This window comes from Vicugna pacos, chromosome 15, assembly GCF_048564905.1.
Source record: "Vicugna pacos chromosome 15, VicPac4, whole genome shotgun sequence".
In the NCBI taxonomy this organism is placed as follows: domain Eukaryota; kingdom Metazoa; phylum Chordata; class Mammalia; order Artiodactyla; family Camelidae; genus Vicugna; species Vicugna pacos.
In genome coordinates this window covers 4,051,570-4,069,259 of record NC_133001.1, presented here as the reverse complement: position 1 = coordinate 4,069,259, position 17,690 = coordinate 4,051,570, and the positions used below count along the sequence as shown (strand labels likewise).

At 57.4% G+C, this 17,690-nt stretch overlaps 1 protein-coding gene across 1 annotated transcript in view; it reads right to left on the bottom strand.

Moving 5' to 3' along the window:
* Positions 1-17,690, bottom strand: part of LOC140685984 (uncharacterized) — a 24,807-nt gene extending 7,117 nt beyond the window's left edge. Inside the window, exons 1-25 of the mRNA XM_072938376.1 lie at positions 17,679-17,690; positions 17,528-17,642; positions 17,027-17,088; positions 16,001-16,115; positions 15,500-15,561; positions 14,474-14,588; positions 13,974-14,035; positions 12,948-13,062; positions 12,447-12,508; positions 11,421-11,535; positions 10,920-10,981; positions 9,894-10,008; positions 9,393-9,454; positions 8,367-8,481; positions 7,866-7,927; positions 6,840-6,954; positions 6,339-6,400; positions 5,313-5,427; positions 4,812-4,873; positions 3,786-3,900; positions 3,285-3,346; positions 2,259-2,373; positions 1,759-1,820; positions 733-847; positions 233-294 (exon numbers count right to left, since the gene is read on the bottom strand). Of these exons, the coding sequence (XP_072794477.1) occupies positions 233-294; positions 733-847; positions 1,759-1,820; positions 2,259-2,373; positions 3,285-3,346; positions 3,786-3,900; positions 4,812-4,873; positions 5,313-5,427; positions 6,339-6,400; positions 6,840-6,954; positions 7,866-7,927; positions 8,367-8,481; positions 9,393-9,454; positions 9,894-10,008; positions 10,920-10,981; positions 11,421-11,535; positions 12,447-12,508; positions 12,948-13,062; positions 13,974-14,035; positions 14,474-14,588; positions 15,500-15,561; positions 16,001-16,115; positions 17,027-17,088; positions 17,528-17,642; positions 17,679-17,690 (2,136 nt within the window). The remainder of the gene's footprint in view (positions 1-232; positions 295-732; positions 848-1,758; positions 1,821-2,258; positions 2,374-3,284; positions 3,347-3,785; positions 3,901-4,811; positions 4,874-5,312; positions 5,428-6,338; positions 6,401-6,839; positions 6,955-7,865; positions 7,928-8,366; positions 8,482-9,392; positions 9,455-9,893; positions 10,009-10,919; positions 10,982-11,420; positions 11,536-12,446; positions 12,509-12,947; positions 13,063-13,973; positions 14,036-14,473; positions 14,589-15,499; positions 15,562-16,000; positions 16,116-17,026; positions 17,089-17,527; positions 17,643-17,678) is intronic.

The window sequence follows — 17,690 nt, the reverse complement described above, 5'->3', positions numbered from 1 at the left end:
GGTGAGTCTCCAAAATTACTGCAGGTGCGTCGGTCGTGCAGTCACACGACGTGAAGCACCCGGTAACTGTAGGAGGTGTGCACTGGGATAAACCCTGTAAGCCCGCAGACCTTCCCGGGCAAATGCAAACTTGGGGACGCAGGCTCAAAGCACCCAGGCGTCCCCGCTGCAGCGTGCCCTGACGCTTACCTACCGAACGAAGGAGAAGAACAGTGACAAAGGGAGACGGTACCTCTTTATCAGAAAAGAAATCGGCCTCGTCCGGTTCTCCGCTTTGGGGCACTGTCACGTGGCCTGTAAGAAGGAGTCACAGGTACATTAATGGGGACACGAACCTCTGGGGACTTCAAACCCCCCCTCCTCTCCTCACCTATCCCCAACTCATGCGTGCTTCAGTGCAACCAAGGGGCACAAAAGGAGGTCAGGGGGCTAAAGCACTTCCTGGAAGGAGAAGCGCCGTCGTGCTGGGATCTCTGTGAGGACAGGTGGCAAAGGCCAACCGCCCAAAAGGGGACGGATACTGTGCCAGGACCTACACCTTTCAGGTGTTTCACAGTAGGCGTTCTGTTTAAGGGAGGCAGTGGCCATCGAATCCAGGAAGTCCTGCAGGCTAAGCATGCATTCACTCTACCGCAGAGCTGCACTGCTCCCTCCGAAAATTGAGTTTCTGGACAGACGCCTGATCAAGCCAAGAGAGGGACAGCAAAGCCCCAGACGTGTACACTAGCTTACCGAACGTGTCAGCTGGGCCAGCTCCATCAACACAGCTCAACGTGTCATGCGCTGTTACTGGCCCTGGAGCAAGTCCAAACGTCTGGCTATCGGTTGCTGGCTCAGTCGCCAACCCCTAGGAACACAGAGGGCAATTAAACAAGAACCGAACGCCAGAAACCATCACATTCACGCACGGGCTCTTTCCCCCAGTTAGTCATGGGGACAACAAGTACGCACGCCACCTCTCAGATCATAAGCCCTCTCCCCTGGGAGGAGCTGCCGATACACATAAAAGGGAGGCCCTTCTCTCGACTCTGCCACCGGGAGGGAGCCAGGAAGACGACTCGCCACGCAGAAGTCTGACCGCTCTCCAACCCAGGGCGGAGGCATACGGCGAACGGCACAAGGGACAGGAGAGCCCGTGGCAGGTCGCTAGGTCACGGAGCGCTGGGAAGCCCGCACTGGGTCTTCAGAGACACAACCCAGTGCACACAGGGGGAAGCGAGGGCGCTTCCGGGGAAGGGCAGCCTGGGCCAAAGGCTGCGGGGTCAAGCATCAGAGGAAGTCGCAAGGGAAACTACAGCACTGTTACTGGCGATGGGCTGGAAAAGGGCAAAAGCCCTTACACTCAAGGCCAGACATCCCCTGGTAACTTTCAGATCGGGATGGCCCCAGGGAAAAAAGCCAAGATCAAACGACGACAGGAAAGCACCTGACTGCCACAGGGCTCTGTCCGCCTCCAGCGTCCCCTCATAAACGCTAACGGAAAAGAACTGGGCCACACCACGTAGATACAGACACCCGTTTCACGAGGTGAGTCTCCAAAATTACTGCAGGTGCGTCGGTCGTGCAGTCACACGACGTGAAGCACCCGGTAACTGTAGGAGGTGTGCACTGGGATAAACCCTGTAAGCCCGCAGACCTTCCCGGGCAAATGCAAACTTGGGGACGCAGGCTCAAAGCACCCAGGCGTCCCCGCTGCAGCGTGCCCTGACGCTTACCTACCGAACGAAGGAGAAGAACAGTGACAAAGGGAGACGGTACCTCTTTATCAGAAAAGAAATCGGCCTCGTCCGGTTCTCCGCTTTGGGGCACTGTCACGTGGCCTGTAAGAAGGAGTCACACGTACATTAATGGGGACACGAACCTCTGGGGACTTCAAACCCCCCCTCCTCTCCTCACCTATCCCCAACTCATGCGTGCTTCAGTGCAACCAAGGGGCACAAAAGGAGGTCAGGGGGCTAAAGCACTTCCTGGAAGGAGAAGCGCCGTCGTGCTGGGATCTCTGTGAGGACAGGTGGCAAAGGCCAACCGCCCAAAAGGGGACGGATACTGTGCCAGGACCTACACCTTTCAGGTGTTTCACAGTAGGCGTTCTGTTTAAGGGAGGCAGTGGGCATCGAATCCAGGAAGTCCTGCAGGCTAAGCATGCATTCACTCTACCGCAGAGCTGCACTGCTCCCTCCGAAAATTGAGTTTCTGGACAGACGCCTGATCAAGCCAAGAGAGGGACAGCAAAGCCCCAGACGTGTACACTAGCTTACCGAACGTGTCAGCTGGGCCAGCTCCATCAACACAGCTCAACGTGTCATGCGCTGTTACTGGCCCTGGAGCAAGTCCAAACGTCTGGCTATCGGTTGCTGGCTCAGTCGCCAACCCCTAGGAACACAGAGGGCAATTAAACAAGAACCGAACGCCAGAAACCATCACATTCACGCACGGGCTCTTTCCCCCAGTTAGTCATGGGGACAACAAGTACGCACGCCACCTCTCAGATCATAAGCCCTCTCCCCTGGGAGGAGCTGCCGATACACATAAAAGGGAGGCCCTTCTCTCGACTCTGCCACCGGGAGGGAGCCAGGAAGACGACTCGCCACGCAGAAGTCTGACCGCTCTCCAACCCAGGGCGGAGGCATACGGCGAACGGCACAAGGGACAGGAGAGCCCGTGGCAGGTCGCTAGGTCACGGAGCGCTGGGAAGCCCGCACTGGGTCTTCAGAGACACAACCCAGTGCACACAGGGGGAAGCGAGGGCGCTTCCGGGGAAGGGCAGCCTGGGCCAAAGGCTGCGGGGTCAAGCATCAGAGGAAGTCGCAAGGGAAACTACAGCACTGTTACTGGCGATGGGCTGGAAAAGGGCAAAAGCCCCTACACTCAAGGCCAGACATCCCCTGGTAACTTTCAGATCGGGATGGCCCCAGGGAAAAAAGCCAAGATCAAACGACGACAGGAAAGCACCTGACTGCCACAGGGCTCTGTCCGCCTCCAGCGTCCCCTCATAAACGCTAACGGAAAAGAACTGGGCCACACCACGTAGATACAGACACCCGTTTCACGAGGTGAGTCTCCAAAATTACTGCAGGTGCGTCGGTCGTGCAGTCACACGACGTGAAGCACCCGGTAACTGTAGGAGGTGTGCACTGGGATAAACCCTGTAAGCCCGCAGACCTTCCCGGGCAAATGCAAACTTGGGGACGCAGGCTCAAAGCACCCAGGCGTCCCCGCTGCAGCGTGCCCTGACGCTTACCTACCGAACGAAGGAGAAGAACAGTGACAAAGGGAGACGGTACCTCTTTATCAGAAAAGAAATCGGCCTCGTCCGGTTCTCCGCTTTGGGGCACTGTCACGTGGCCTGTAAGAAGGAGTCACACGTACATTAATGGGGACACGAACCTCTGGGGACTTCAAACCCCCCCCTCCTCTCCTCACCTATCCCCAACTCATGCGTGCTTCAGTGCAACCAAGGGGCACAAAAGGAGGTCAGGGGGCTAAAGCACTTCCTGGAAGGAGAAGCGCCGTCGTGCTGGGATCTCTGTGAGGACAGGTGGCAAAGGCCAACCGCCCAAAAGGGGACGGATACTGTGCCAGGACCTACACCTTTCAGGTGTTTCACAGTAGGCGTTCTGTTTAAGGGAGGCAGTGGCCATCGAATCCAGGAAGTCCTGCAGGCTAAGCATGCATTCACTCTACCGCAGAGCTGCACTGCTCCCTCCGAAAATTGAGTTTCTGGACAGACGCCTGATCAAGCCAAGAGAGGGACAGCAAAGCCCCAGACGTGTACACTAGCTTACCGAACGTGTCAGCTGGGCCAGCTCCATCAACACAGCTCAACGTGTCATGCGCTGTTACTGGCCCTGGAGCAAGTCCAAACGTCTGGCTATCGGTTGCTGGCTCAGTCGCCAACCCCTAGGAACACAGAGGGCAATTAAACAAGAACCGAACGCCAGAAACCATCACATTCACGCACGGGCTCTTTCCCCCAGTTAGTCATGGGGACAACAAGTACGCACGCCACCTCTCAGATCATAAGCCCTCTCCCCTGGGAGGAGCTGCCGATACACATAAAAGGGAGGCCCTTCTCTCGACTCTGCCACCGGGAGGGAGCCAGGAAGACGACTCGCCACGCAGAAGTCTGACCGCTCTCCAACCCAGGGCGGAGGCATACGGCGAACGGCACAAGGGACAGGAGAGCCCGTGGCAGGTCGCTAGGTCACGGAGCGCTGGGAAGCCCGCACTGGGTCTTCAGAGACACAACCCAGTGCACACAGGGGGAAGCGAGGGCGCTTCCGGGGAAGGGCAGCCTGGGCCAAAGGCTGCGGGGTCAAGCATCAGAGGAAGTCGCAAGGGAAACTACAGCACTGTTACTGGCGATGGGCTGGAAAAGGGCAAAAGCCCCTACACTCAAGGCCAGACATCCCCTGGTAACTTTCAGATCGGGATGGCCCCAGGAAAAAAAGCCAAGATCAAACGACGACAGGAAAGCACCTGACTGCCACAGGGCTCTGTCCGCCTCCAGCGTCCCCTCATAAACGCTAACGGAAAAGAACTGGGCCACACCACGTAGATACAGACACCCGTTTCACGAGGTGAGTCTCCAAAATTACTGCAGGTGCGTCGGTCGTGCAGTCACACGACGTGAAGCACCCGGTAACTGTAGGAGGTGTGCACTGGGATAAACCCTGTAAGCCCGCAGACCTTCCCGGGCAAATGCAAACTTGGGGACGCAGGCTCAAAGCACCCAGGCGTCCCCGCTGCAGCGTGCCCTGACGCTTACCTACCGAACGAAGGAGAAGAACAGTGACAAAGGGAGACGGTACCTCTTTATCAGAAAAGAAATCGGCCTCGTCCGGTTCTCCGCTTTGGGGCACTGTCACGTGGCCTGTAAGAAGGAGTCACACGTACATTAATGGGGACACGAACCTCTGGGGACTTCAAACCCCCCCCTCCTCTCCTCACCTATCCCCAACTCATGCGTGCTTCAGTGCAACCAAGGGGCACAAAAGGAGGTCAGGGGGCTAAAGCACTTCCTGGAAGGAGAAGCGCCGTCGTGCTGGGATCTCTGTGAGGACAGGTGGCAAAGGCCAACCGCCCAAAAGGGGACGGATACTGTGCCAGGACCTACACCTTTCAGGTGTTTCACAGTAGGCGTTCTGTTTAAGGGAGGCAGTGGCCATCGAATCCAGGAAGTCCTGCAGGCTAAGCATGCATTCACTCTACCGCAGAGCTGCACTGCTCCCTCCGAAAATTGAGTTTCTGGACAGACGCCTGATCAAGCCAAGAGAGGGACAGCAAAGCCCCAGACGTGTACACTAGCTTACCGAACGTGTCAGCTGGGCCAGCTCCATCAACACAGCTCAACGTGTCATGCGCTGTTACTGGCCCTGGAGCAAGTCCAAACGTCTGGCTATCGGTTGCTGGCTCAGTCGCCAACCCCTAGGAACACAGAGGGCAATTAAACAAGAACCGAACGCCAGAAACCATCACATTCACGCACGGGCTCTTTCCCCCAGTTAGTCATGGGGACAACAAGTACGCACGCCACCTCTCAGATCATAAGCCCTCTCCCCTGGGAGGAGCTGCCGATACACATAAAAGGGAGGCCCTTCTCTCGACTCTGCCACCGGGAGGGAGCCAGGAAGACGACTCGCCACGCAGAAGTCTGACCGCTCTCCAACCCAGGGCGGAGGCATACGGCGAACGGCACAAGGGACAGGAGAGCCCGTGGCAGGTCGCTAGGTCACGGAGCGCTGGGAAGCCCGCACTGGGTCTTCAGAGACACAACCCAGTGCACACAGGGGGAAGCGAGGGCGCTTCCGGGGAAGGGCAGCCTGGGCCAAAGGCTGCGGGGTCAAGCATCAGAGGAAGTCGCAAGGGAAACTACAGCACTGTTACTGGCGATGGGCTGGAAAAGGGCAAAAGCCCTTACACTCAAGGCCAGACATCCCCTGGTAACTTTCAGATCGGGATGGCCCCAGGGAAAAAAGCCAAGATCAAACGACGACAGGAAAGCACCTGACTGCCACAGGGCTCTGTCCGCCTCCAGCGTCCCCTCATAAACGCTAACGGAAAAGAACTGGGCCACACCACGTAGATACAGACACCCGTTTCACGAGGTGAGTCTCCAAAATTACTGCAGGTGCGTCGGTCGTGCAGTCACACGACGTGAAGCACCCGGTAACTGTAGGAGGTGTGCACTGGGATAAACCCTGTAAGCCCGCAGACCTTCCCGGGCAAATGCAAACTTGGGGACGCAGGCTCAAAGCACCCAGGCGTCCCCGCTGCAGCGTGCCCTGACGCTTACCTACCGAACGAAGGAGAAGAACAGTGACAAAGGGAGACGGTACCTCTTTATCAGAAAAGAAATCGGCCTCGTCCGGTTCTCCGCTTTGGGGCACTGTCACGTGGCCTGTAAGAAGGAGTCACACGTACATTAATGGGGACACGAACCTCTGGGGACTTCAAACCCCCCCCTCCTCTCCTCACCTATCCCCAACTCATGCGTGCTTCAGTGCAACCAAGGGGCACAAAAGGAGGTCAGGGGGCTAAAGCACTTCCTGGAAGGAGAAGCGCCGTCGTGCTGGGATCTCTGTGAGGACAGGTGGCAAAGGCCAACCGCCCAAAAGGGGACGGATACTGTGCCAGGACCTACACCTTTCAGGTGTTTCACAGTAGGCGTTCTGTTTAAGGGAGGCAGTGGCCATCGAATCCAGGAAGTCCTGCAGGCTAAGCATGCATTCACTCTACCGCAGAGCTGCACTGCTCCCTCCGAAAATTGAGTTTCTGGACAGACGCCTGATCAAGCCAAGAGAGGGACAGCAAAGCCCCAGACGTGTACACTAGCTTACCGAACGTGTCAGCTGGGCCAGCTCCATCAACACAGCTCAACGTGTCATGCGCTGTTACTGGCCCTGGAGCAAGTCCAAACGTCTGGCTATCGGTTGCTGGCTCAGTCGCCAACCCCTAGGAACACAGAGGGCAATTAAACAAGAACCGAACGCCAGAAACCATCACATTCACGCACGGGCTCTTTCCCCCAGTTAGTCATGGGGACAACAAGTACGCACGCCACCTCTCAGATCATAAGCCCTCTCCCCTGGGAGGAGCTGCCGATACACATAAAAGGGAGGCCCTTCTCTCGACTCTGCCACCGGGAGGGAGCCAGGAAGACGACTCGCCACGCAGAAGTCTGACCGCTCTCCAACCCAGGGCGGAGGCATACGGCGAACGGCACAAGGGACAGGAGAGCCCGTGGCAGGTCGCTAGGTCACGGAGCGCTGGGAAGCCCGCACTGGGTCTTCAGAGACACAACCCAGTGCACACAGGGGGAAGCGAGGGCGCTTCCGGGGAAGGGCAGCCTGGGCCAAAGGCTGCGGGGTCAAGCATCAGAGGAAGTCGCAAGGGAAACTACAGCACTGTTACTGGCGATGGGCTGGAAAAGGGCAAAAGCCCCTACACTCAAGGCCAGACATCCCCTGGTAACTTTCAGATCGGGATGGCCCCAGGAAAAAAAGCCAAGATCAAACGACGACAGGAAAGCACCTGACTGCCACAGGGCTCTGTCCGCCTCCAGCGTCCCCTCATAAACGCTTACGGAAAAGAACTGGGCCACACCACGTAGATACAGACACCCGTTTCACGAGGTGAGTCTCCAAAATTACTGCAGGTGCGTCGGTCGTGCAGTCACACGACGTGAAGCACCCGGTAACTGTAGGAGGTGTGCACTGGGATAAACCCTGTAAGCCCGCAGACCTTCCCGGGCAAATGCAAACTTGGGGACGCAGGCTCAAAGCACCCAGGCGTCCCCGCTGCAGCGTGCCCTGACGCTTACCTACCGAACGAAGGAGAAGAACAGTGACAAAGGGAGACGGTACCTCTTTATCAGAAAAGAAATCGGCCTCGTCCGGTTCTCCGCTTTGGGGCACTGTCACGTGGCCTGTAAGAAGGAGTCACACGTACATTAATGGGGACACGAACCTCTGGGGACTTCAAACCCCCCCCTCCTCTCCTCACCTATCCCCAACTCATGCGTGCTTCAGTGCAACCAAGGGGCACAAAAGGAGGTCAGGGGGCTAAAGCACTTCCTGGAAGGAGAAGCGCCGTCGTGCTGGGATCTCTGTGAGGACAGGTGGCAAAGGCCAACCGCCCAAAAGGGGACGGATACTGTGCCAGGACCTACACCTTTCAGGTGTTTCACAGTAGGCGTTCTGTTTAAGGGAGGCAGTGGCCATCGAATCCAGGAAGTCCTGCAGGCTAAGCATGCATTCACTCTACCGCAGAGCTGCACTGCTCCCTCCGAAAATTGAGTTTCTGGACAGACGCCTGATCAAGCCAAGAGAGGGACAGCAAAGCCCCAGACGTGTACACTAGCTTACCGAACGTGTCAGCTGGGCCAGCTCCATCAACACAGCTCAACGTGTCATGCGCTGTTACTGGCCCTGGAGCAAGTCCAAACGTCTGGCTATCGGTTGCTGGCTCAGTCGCCAACCCCTAGGAACACAGAGGGCAATTAAACAAGAACCGAACGCCAGAAACCATCACATTCACGCACGGGCTCTTTCCCCCAGTTAGTCATGGGGACAACAAGTACGCACGCCACCTCTCAGATCATAAGCCCTCTCCCCTGGGAGGAGCTGCCGATACACATAAAAGGGAGGCCCTTCTCTCGACTCTGCCACCGGGAGGGAGCCAGGAAGACGACTCGCCACGCAGAAGTCTGACCGCTCTCCAACCCAGGGCGGAGGCATACGGCGAACGGCACAAGGGACAGGAGAGCCCGTGGCAGGTCGCTAGGTCACGGAGCGCTGGGAAGCCCGCACTGGGTCTTCAGAGACACAACCCAGTGCACACAGGGGGAAGCGAGGGCGCTTCCGGGGAAGGGCAGCCTGGGCCAAAGGCTGCGGGGTCAAGCATCAGAGGAAGTCGCAAGGGAAACTACAGCACTGTTACTGGCGATGGGCTGGAAAAGGGCAAAAGCCCCTACACTCAAGGCCAGACATCCCCTGGTAACTTTCAGATCGGGATGGCCCCAGGAAAAAAAGCCAAGATCAAACGACGACAGGAAAGCACCTGACTGCCACAGGGCTCTGTCCGCCTCCAGCGTCCCCTCATAAACGCTAACGGAAAAGAACTGGGCCACACCACGTAGATACAGACACCCGTTTCACGAGGTGAGTCTCCAAAATTACTGCAGGTGCGTCGGTCGTGCAGTCACACGACGTGAAGCACCCGGTAACTGTAGGAGGTGTGCACTGGGATAAACCCTGTAAGCCCGCAGACCTTCCCGGGCAAATGCAAACTTGGGGACGCAGGCTCAAAGCACCCAGGCGTCCCCGCTGCAGCGTGCCCTGACGCTTACCTACCGAACGAAGGAGAAGAACAGTGACAAAGGGAGACGGTACCTCTTTATCAGAAAAGAAATCGGCCTCGTCCGGTTCTCCGCTTTGGGGCACTGTCACGTGGCCTGTAAGAAGGAGTCACACGTACATTAATGGGGACACGAACCTCTGGGGACTTCAAACCCCCCCCTCCTCTCCTCACCTATCCCCAACTCATGCGTGCTTCAGTGCAACCAAGGGGCACAAAAGGAGGTCAGGGGGCTAAAGCACTTCCTGGAAGGAGAAGCGCCGTCGTGCTGGGATCTCTGTGAGGACAGGTGGCAAAGGCCAACCGCCCAAAAGGGGACGGATACTGTGCCAGGACCTACACCTTTCAGGTGTTTCACAGTAGGCGTTCTGTTTAAGGGAGGCAGTGGCCATCGAATCCAGGAAGTCCTGCAGGCTAAGCATGCATTCACTCTACCGCAGAGCTGCACTGCTCCCTCCGAAAATTGAGTTTCTGGACAGACGCCTGATCAAGCCAAGAGAGGGACAGCAAAGCCCCAGACGTGTACACTAGCTTACCGAACGTGTCAGCTGGGCCAGCTCCATCAACACAGCTCAACGTGTCATGCGCTGTTACTGGCCCTGGAGCAAGTCCAAACGTCTGGCTATCGGTTGCTGGCTCAGTCGCCAACCCCTAGGAACACAGAGGGCAATTAAACAAGAACCGAACGCCAGAAACCATCACATTCACGCACGGGCTCTTTCCCCCAGTTAGTCATGGGGACAACAAGTACGCACGCCACCTCTCAGATCATAAGCCCTCTCCCCTGGGAGGAGCTGCCGATACACATAAAAGGGAGGCCCTTCTCTCGACTCTGCCACCGGGAGGGAGCCAGGAAGACGACTCGCCACGCAGAAGTCTGACTGCTCTCCAACCCAGGGCGGAGGCATACGGCGAACGGCACAAGGGACAGGAGAGCCCGTGGCAGGTCGCTAGGTCACGGAGCGCTGGGAAGCCCGCACTGGGTCTTCAGAGACACAACCCAGTGCACACAGGGGGAAGCGAGGGCGCTTCCGGGGAAGGGCAGCCTGGGCCAAAGGCTGCGGGGTCAAGCATCAGAGGAAGTCGCAAGGGAAACTACAGCACTGTTACTGGCGATGGGCTGGAAAAGGGCAAAAGCCCCTACACTCAAGGCCAGACATCCCCTGGTAACTTTCAGATCGGGATGGCCCCAGGAAAAAAAGCCAAGATCAAACGACGACAGGAAAGCACCTGACTGCCACAGGGCTCTGTCCGCCTCCAGCGTCCCCTCATAAACGCTAACGGAAAAGAACTGGGCCACACCACGTAGATACAGACACCCGTTTCACGAGGTGAGTCTCCAAAATTACTGCAGGTGCGTCGGTCGTGCAGTCACACGACGTGAAGCACCCGGTAACTGTAGGAGGTGTGCACTGGGATAAACCCTGTAAGCCCGCAGACCTTCCCGGGCAAATGCAAACTTGGGGACGCAGGCTCAAAGCACCCAGGCGTCCCCGCTGCAGCGTGCCCTGACGCTTACCTACCGAACGAAGGAGAAGAACAGTGACAAAGGGAGACGGTACCTCTTTATCAGAAAAGAAATCGGCCTCGTCCGGTTCTCCGCTTTGGGGCACTGTCACGTGGCCTGTAAGAAGGAGTCACACGTACATTAATGGGGACACGAACCTCTGGGGACTTCAACCCCCCCCCTCCTCTCCTCACCTATCCCCAACTCATGCGTGCTTCAGTGCAACCAAGGGGCACAAAAGGAGGTCAGGGGGCTAAAGCACTTCCTGGAAGGAGAAGCGCCGTCGTGCTGGGATCTCTGTGAGGACAGGTGGCAAAGGCCAACCGCCCAAAAGGGGACGGATACTGTGCCAGGACCTACACCTTTCAGGTGTTTCACAGTAGGCGTTCTGTTTAAGGGAGGCAGTGGCCATCGAATCCAGGAAGTCCTGCAGGCTAAGCATGCATTCACTCTACCGCAGAGCTGCACTGCTCCCTCCGAAAATTGAGTTTCTGGACAGACGCCTGATCAAGCCAAGAGAGGGACAGCAAAGCCCCAGACGTGTACACTAGCTTACCGAACGTGTCAGCTGGGCCAGCTCCATCAACACAGCTCAACGTGTCATGCGCTGTTACTGGCCCTGGAGCAAGTCCAAACGTCTGGCTATCGGTTGCTGGCTCAGTCGCCAACCCCTAGGAACACAGAGGGCAATTAAACAAGAACCGAACGCCAGAAACCATCACATTCACGCACGGGCTCTTTCCCCCAGTTAGTCATGGGGACAACAAGTACGCACGCCACCTCTCAGATCATAAGCCCTCTCCCCTGGGAGGAGCTGCCGATACACATAAAAGGGAGGCCCTTCTCTCGACTCTGCCACCGGGAGGGAGCCAGGAAGACGACTCGCCACGCAGAAGTCTGACCGCTCTCCAACCCAGGGCGGAGGCATACGGCGAACGGCACAAGGGACAGGAGAGCCCGTGGCAGGTCGCTAGGTCACGGAGCGCTGGGAAGCCCGCACTGGGTCTTCAGAGACACAACCCAGTGCACACAGGGGGAAGCGAGGGCGCTTCCGGGGAAGGGCAGCCTGGGCCAAAGGCTGCGGGGTCAAGCATCAGAGGAAGTCGCAAGGGAAACTACAGCACTGTTACTGGCGATGGGCTGGAAAAGGGCAAAAGCCCCTACACTCAAGGCCAGACATCCCCTGGTAACTTTCAGATCGGGATGGCCCCAGGAAAAAAAGCCAAGATCAAACGACGACAGGAAAGCACCTGACTGCCACAGGGCTCTGTCCGCCTCCAGCGTCCCCTCATAAACGCTAACGGAAAAGAACTGGGCCACACCACGTAGATACAGACACCCGTTTCACGAGGTGAGTCTCCAAAATTACTGCAGGTGCGTCGGTCGTGCAGTCACACGACGTGAAGCACCCGGTAACTGTAGGAGGTGTGCACTGGGATAAACCCTGTAAGCCCGCAGACCTTCCCGGGCAAATGCAAACTTGGGGACGCAGGCTCAAAGCACCCAGGCGTCCCCGCTGCAGCGTGCCCTGACGCTTACCTACCGAACGAAGGAGAAGAACAGTGACAAAGGGAGACGGTACCTCTTTATCAGAAAAGAAATCGGCCTCGTCCGGTTCTCCGCTTTGGGGCACTGTCACGTGGCCTGTAAGAAGGAGTCACACGTACATTAATGGGGACACGAACCTCTGGGGACTTCAAACCCCCCCCTCCTCTCCTCACCTATCCCCAACTCATGCGTGCTTCAGTGCAACCAAGGGGCACAAAAGGAGGTCAGGGGGCTAAAGCACTTCCTGGAAGGAGAAGCGCCGTCGTGCTGGGATCTCTGTGAGGACAGGTGGCAAAGGCCAACCGCCCAAAAGGGGACGGATACTGTGCCAGGACCTACACCTTTCAGGTGTTTCACAGTAGGCGTTCTGTTTAAGGGAGGCAGTGGCCATCGAATCCAGGAAGTCCTGCAGGCTAAGCATGCATTCACTCTACCGCAGAGCTGCACTGCTCCCTCCGAAAATTGAGTTTCTGGACAGACGCCTGATCAAGCCAAGAGAGGGACAGCAAAGCCCCAGACGTGTACACTAGCTTACCGAACGTGTCAGCTGGGCCAGCTCCATCAACACAGCTCAACGTGTCATGCGCTGTTACTGGCCCTGGAGCAAGTCCAAACGTCTGGCTATCGGTTGCTGGCTCAGTCGCCAACCCCTAGGAACACAGAGGGCAATTAAACAAGAACCGAACGCCAGAAACCATCACATTCACGCACGGGCTCTTTCCCCCAGTTAGTCATGGGGACAACAAGTACGCACGCCACCTCTCAGATCATAAGCCCTCTCCCCTGGGAGGAGCTGCCGATACACATAAAAGGGAGGCCCTTCTCTCGACTCTGCCACCGGGAGGGAGCCAGGAAGACGACTCGCCACGCAGAAGTCTGACCGCTCTCCAACCCAGGGCGGAGGCATACGGCGAACGGCACAAGGGACAGGAGAGCCCGTGGCAGGTCGCTAGGTCACGGAGCGCTGGGAAGCCCGCACTGGGTCTTCAGAGACACAACCCAGTGCACACAGGGGGAAGCGAGGGCGCTTCCGGGGAAGGGCAGCCTGGGCCAAAGGCTGCGGGGTCAAGCATCAGAGGAAGTCGCAAGGGAAACTACAGCACTGTTACTGGCGATGGGCTGGAAAAGGGCAAAAGCCCCTACACTCAAGGCCAGACATCCCCTGGTAACTTTCAGATCGGGATGGCCCCAGGAAAAAAAGCCAAGATCAAACGACGACAGGAAAGCACCTGACTGCCACAGGGCTCTGTCCGCCTCCAGCGTCCCCTCATAAACGCTAACGGAAAAGAACTGGGCCACACCACGTAGATACAGACACCCGTTTCACGAGGTGAGTCTCCAAAATTACTGCAGGTGCGTCGGTCGTGCAGTCACACGACGTGAAGCACCCGGTAACTGTAGGAGGTGTGCACTGGGATAAACCCTGTAAGCCCGCAGACCTTCCCGGGCAAATGCAAACTTGGGGACGCAGGCTCAAAGCACCCAGGCGTCCCCGCTGCAGCGTGCCCTGACGCTTACCTACCGAACGAAGGAGAAGAACAGTGACAAAGGGAGACGGTACCTCTTTATCAGAAAAGAAATCGGCCTCGTCCGGTTCTCCGCTTTGGGGCACTGTCACGTGGCCTGTAAGAAGGAGTCACAGGTACATTAATGGGGACACGAACCTCTGGGGACTTCAAACCCCCCCTCCTCTCCTCACCTATCCCCAACTCATGCGTGCTTCAGTGCAACCAAGGGGCACAAAAGGAGGTCAGGGGGCTAAAGCACTTCCTGGAAGGAGAAGCGCCGTCGTGCTGGGATCTCTGTGAGGACAGGTGGCAAAGGCCAACCGCCCAAAAGGGGACGGATACTGTGCCAGGACCTACACCTTTCAGGTGTTTCACAGTAGGCGTTCTGTTTAAGGGAGGCAGTGGCCATCGAATCCAGGAAGTCCTGCAGGCTAAGCATGCATTCACTCTACCGCAGAGCTGCACTGCTCCCTCCGAAAATTGAGTTTCTGGACAGACGCCTGATCAAGCCAAGAGAGGGACAGCAAAGCCCCAGACGTGTACACTAGCTTACCGAACGTGTCAGCTGGGCCAGCTCCATCAACACAGCTCAACGTGTCATGCGCTGTTACTGGCCCTGGAGCAAGTCCAAACGTCTGGCTATCGGTTGCTGGCTCAGTCGCCAACCCCTAGGAACACAGAGGGCAATTAAACAAGAACCGAACGCCAGAAACCATCACATTCACGCACGGGCTCTTTCCCCCAGTTAGTCATGGGGACAACAAGTACGCACGCCACCTCTCAGATCATAAGCCCTCTCCCCTGGGAGGAGCTGCCGATACACATAAAAGGGAGGCCCTTCTCTCGACTCTGCCACCGGGAGGGAGCCAGGAAGACGACTCGCCACGCAGAAGTCTGACCGCTCTCCAACCCAGGGCGGAGGCATACGGCGAACGGCACAAGGGACAGGAGAGCCCGTGGCAGGTCGCTAGGTCACGGAGCGCTGGGAAGCCCGCACTGGGTCTTCAGAGACACAACCCAGTGCACACAGGGGGAAGCGAGGGCGCTTCCGGGGAAGGGCAGCCTGGGCCAAAGGCTGCGGGGTCAAGCATCAGAGGAAGTCGCAAGGGAAACTACAGCACTGTTACTGGCGATGGGCTGGAAAAGGGCAAAAGCCCCTACACTCAAGGCCAGACATCCCCTGGTAACTTTCAGATCGGGATGGCCCCAGGAAAAAAAGCCAAGATCAAACGACGACAGGAAAGCACCTGACTGCCACAGGGCTCTGTCCGCCTCCAGCGTCCCCTCATAAACGCTAACGGAAAAGAACTGGGCCACACCACGTAGATACAGACACCCGTTTCACGAGGTGAGTCTCCAAAATTACTGCAGGTGCGTCGGTCGTGCAGTCACACGACGTGAAGCACCCGGTAACTGTAGGAGGTGTGCACTGGGATAAACCCTGTAAGCCCGCAGACCTTCCCGGGCAAATGCAAACTTGGGGACGCAGGCTCAAAGCACCCAGGCGTCCCCGCTGCAGCGTGCCCTGACGCTTACCTACCGAACGAAGGAGAAGAACAGTGACAAAGGGAGACGGTACCTCTTTATCAGAAAAGAAATCGGCCTCGTCCGGTTCTCCGCTTTGGGGCACTGTCACGTGGCCTGTAAGAAGGAGTCACACGTACATTAATGGGGACACGAACCTCTGGGGACTTCAAACCCCCCCCTCCTCTCCTCACCTATCCCCAACTCATGCGTGCTTCAGTGCAACCAAGGGGCACAAAAGGAGGTCAGGGGGCTAAAGCACTTCCTGGAAGGAGAAGCGCCGTCGTGCTGGGATCTCTGTGAGGACAGGTGGCAAAGGCCAACCGCCCAAAAGGGGACGGATACTGTGCCAGGACCTACACCTTTCAGGTGTTTCACAGTAGGCGTTCTGTTTAAGGGAGGCAGTGGGCATCGAATCCAGGAAGTCCTGCAGGCTAAGCATGCATTCACTCTACCGCAGAGCTGCACTGCTCCCTCCGAAAATTGAGTTTCTGGACAGACGCCTGATCAAGCCAAGAGAGGGACAGCAAAGCCCCAGACGTGTACACTAGCTTACCGAACGTGTCAGCTGGGCCAGCTCCATCAACACAGCTCAACGTGTCATGCGCTGTTACTGGCCCTGGAGCAAGTCCAAACGTCTGGCTATCGGTTGCTGGCTCAGTCGCCAACCCCTAGGAACACAGAGGGCAATTAAACAAGAACCGAACGCCAGAAACCATCACATTCACGCACGGGCTCTTTCCCCCAGTTAGTCATGGGGACAACAAGTACGCACGCCACCTCTCAGATCATAAGCCCTCTCCCCTGGGAGGAGCTGCCGATACACATAAAAGGGAGGCCCTTCTCTCGACTCTGCCACCGGGAGGGAGCCAGGAAGACGACTCGCCACGCAGAAGTCTGACCGCTCTCCAACCCAGGGCGGAGGCATACGGCGAACGGCACAAGGGACAGGAGAGCCCGTGGCAGGTCGCTAGGTCACGGAGCGCTGGGAAGCCCGCACTGGGTCTTCAGAGACACAACCCAGTGCACACAGGGGGAAGCGAGGGCGCTTCCGGGGAAGGGCAGCCTGGGCCAAAGGCTGCGGGGTCAAGCATCAGAGGAAGTCGCAAGGGAAACTACAGCACTGTTACTGGCGATGGGCTGGAAAAGGGCAAAAGCCCCTACACTCAAGGCCAGACATCCCCTGGTAACTTTCAGATCGGGATGGCCCCAGGAAAAAAAGCCAAGATCAAACGACGACAGGAAAGCACCTGACTGCCACAGGGCTCTGTCCGCCTCCAGCGTCCCCTCATAAACGCTAACGGAAAAGAACTGGGCCACACCACGTAGATACAGACACCCGTTTCACGAGGTGAGTCTCCAAAATTACTGCAGGTGCGTCGGTCGTGCAGTCACACGACGTGAAGCACCCGGTAACTGTAGGAGGTGTGCACTGGGATAAACCCTGTAAGCCCGCAGACCTTCCCGGGCAAATGCAAACTTGGGGACGCAGGCTCAAAGCACCCAGGCGTCCCCGCTGCAGCGTGCCCTGACGCTTACCTACCGAACGAAGGAGAAGAACAGTGACAAAGGGAGACGGTACCTCTTTATCAGAAAAGAAATCGGCCTCGTCCGGTTCTCCGCTTTGGGGCACTGTCACGTGGCCTGTAAGAAGGAGTCACACGTACATTAATGGGGACACGAACCTCTGGGGACTTCAAACCCCCCCCTCCTCTCCTCACCTATCCCCAACTCATGCGTGCTTCAGTGCAACCAAGGGGCACAAAAGGAGGTCAGGGGGCTAAAGCACTTCCTGGAAGGAGAAGCGCCGTCGTGCTGGGATCTCTGTGAGGACAGGTGGCAAAGGCCAACCGCCCAAAAGGGGACGGATACTGTGCCAGGACCTACACCTTTCAGGTGTTTCACAGTAGGCGTTCTGTTTAAGGGAGGCAGTGGCCATCGAATCCAGGAAGTCCTGCAGGCTAAGCATGCATTCACTCTACCGCAGAGCTGCACTGCTCCCTCCGAAAATTGAGTTTCTGGACAGACGCCTGATCAAGCCAAGAGAGGGACAGCAAAGCCCCAGACGTGTACACTAGCTTACCGAACGTGTCAGCTGGGCCAGCTCCATCAACACAGCTCAACGTGTCATGCGCTGTTACTGGCCCTGGAGCAAGTCCAAACGTCTGGCTATCGGTTGCTGGCTCAGTCGCCAACCCCTAGGAACACAGAGGGCAATTAAACAAGAACCGAACGCCAGAAACCAT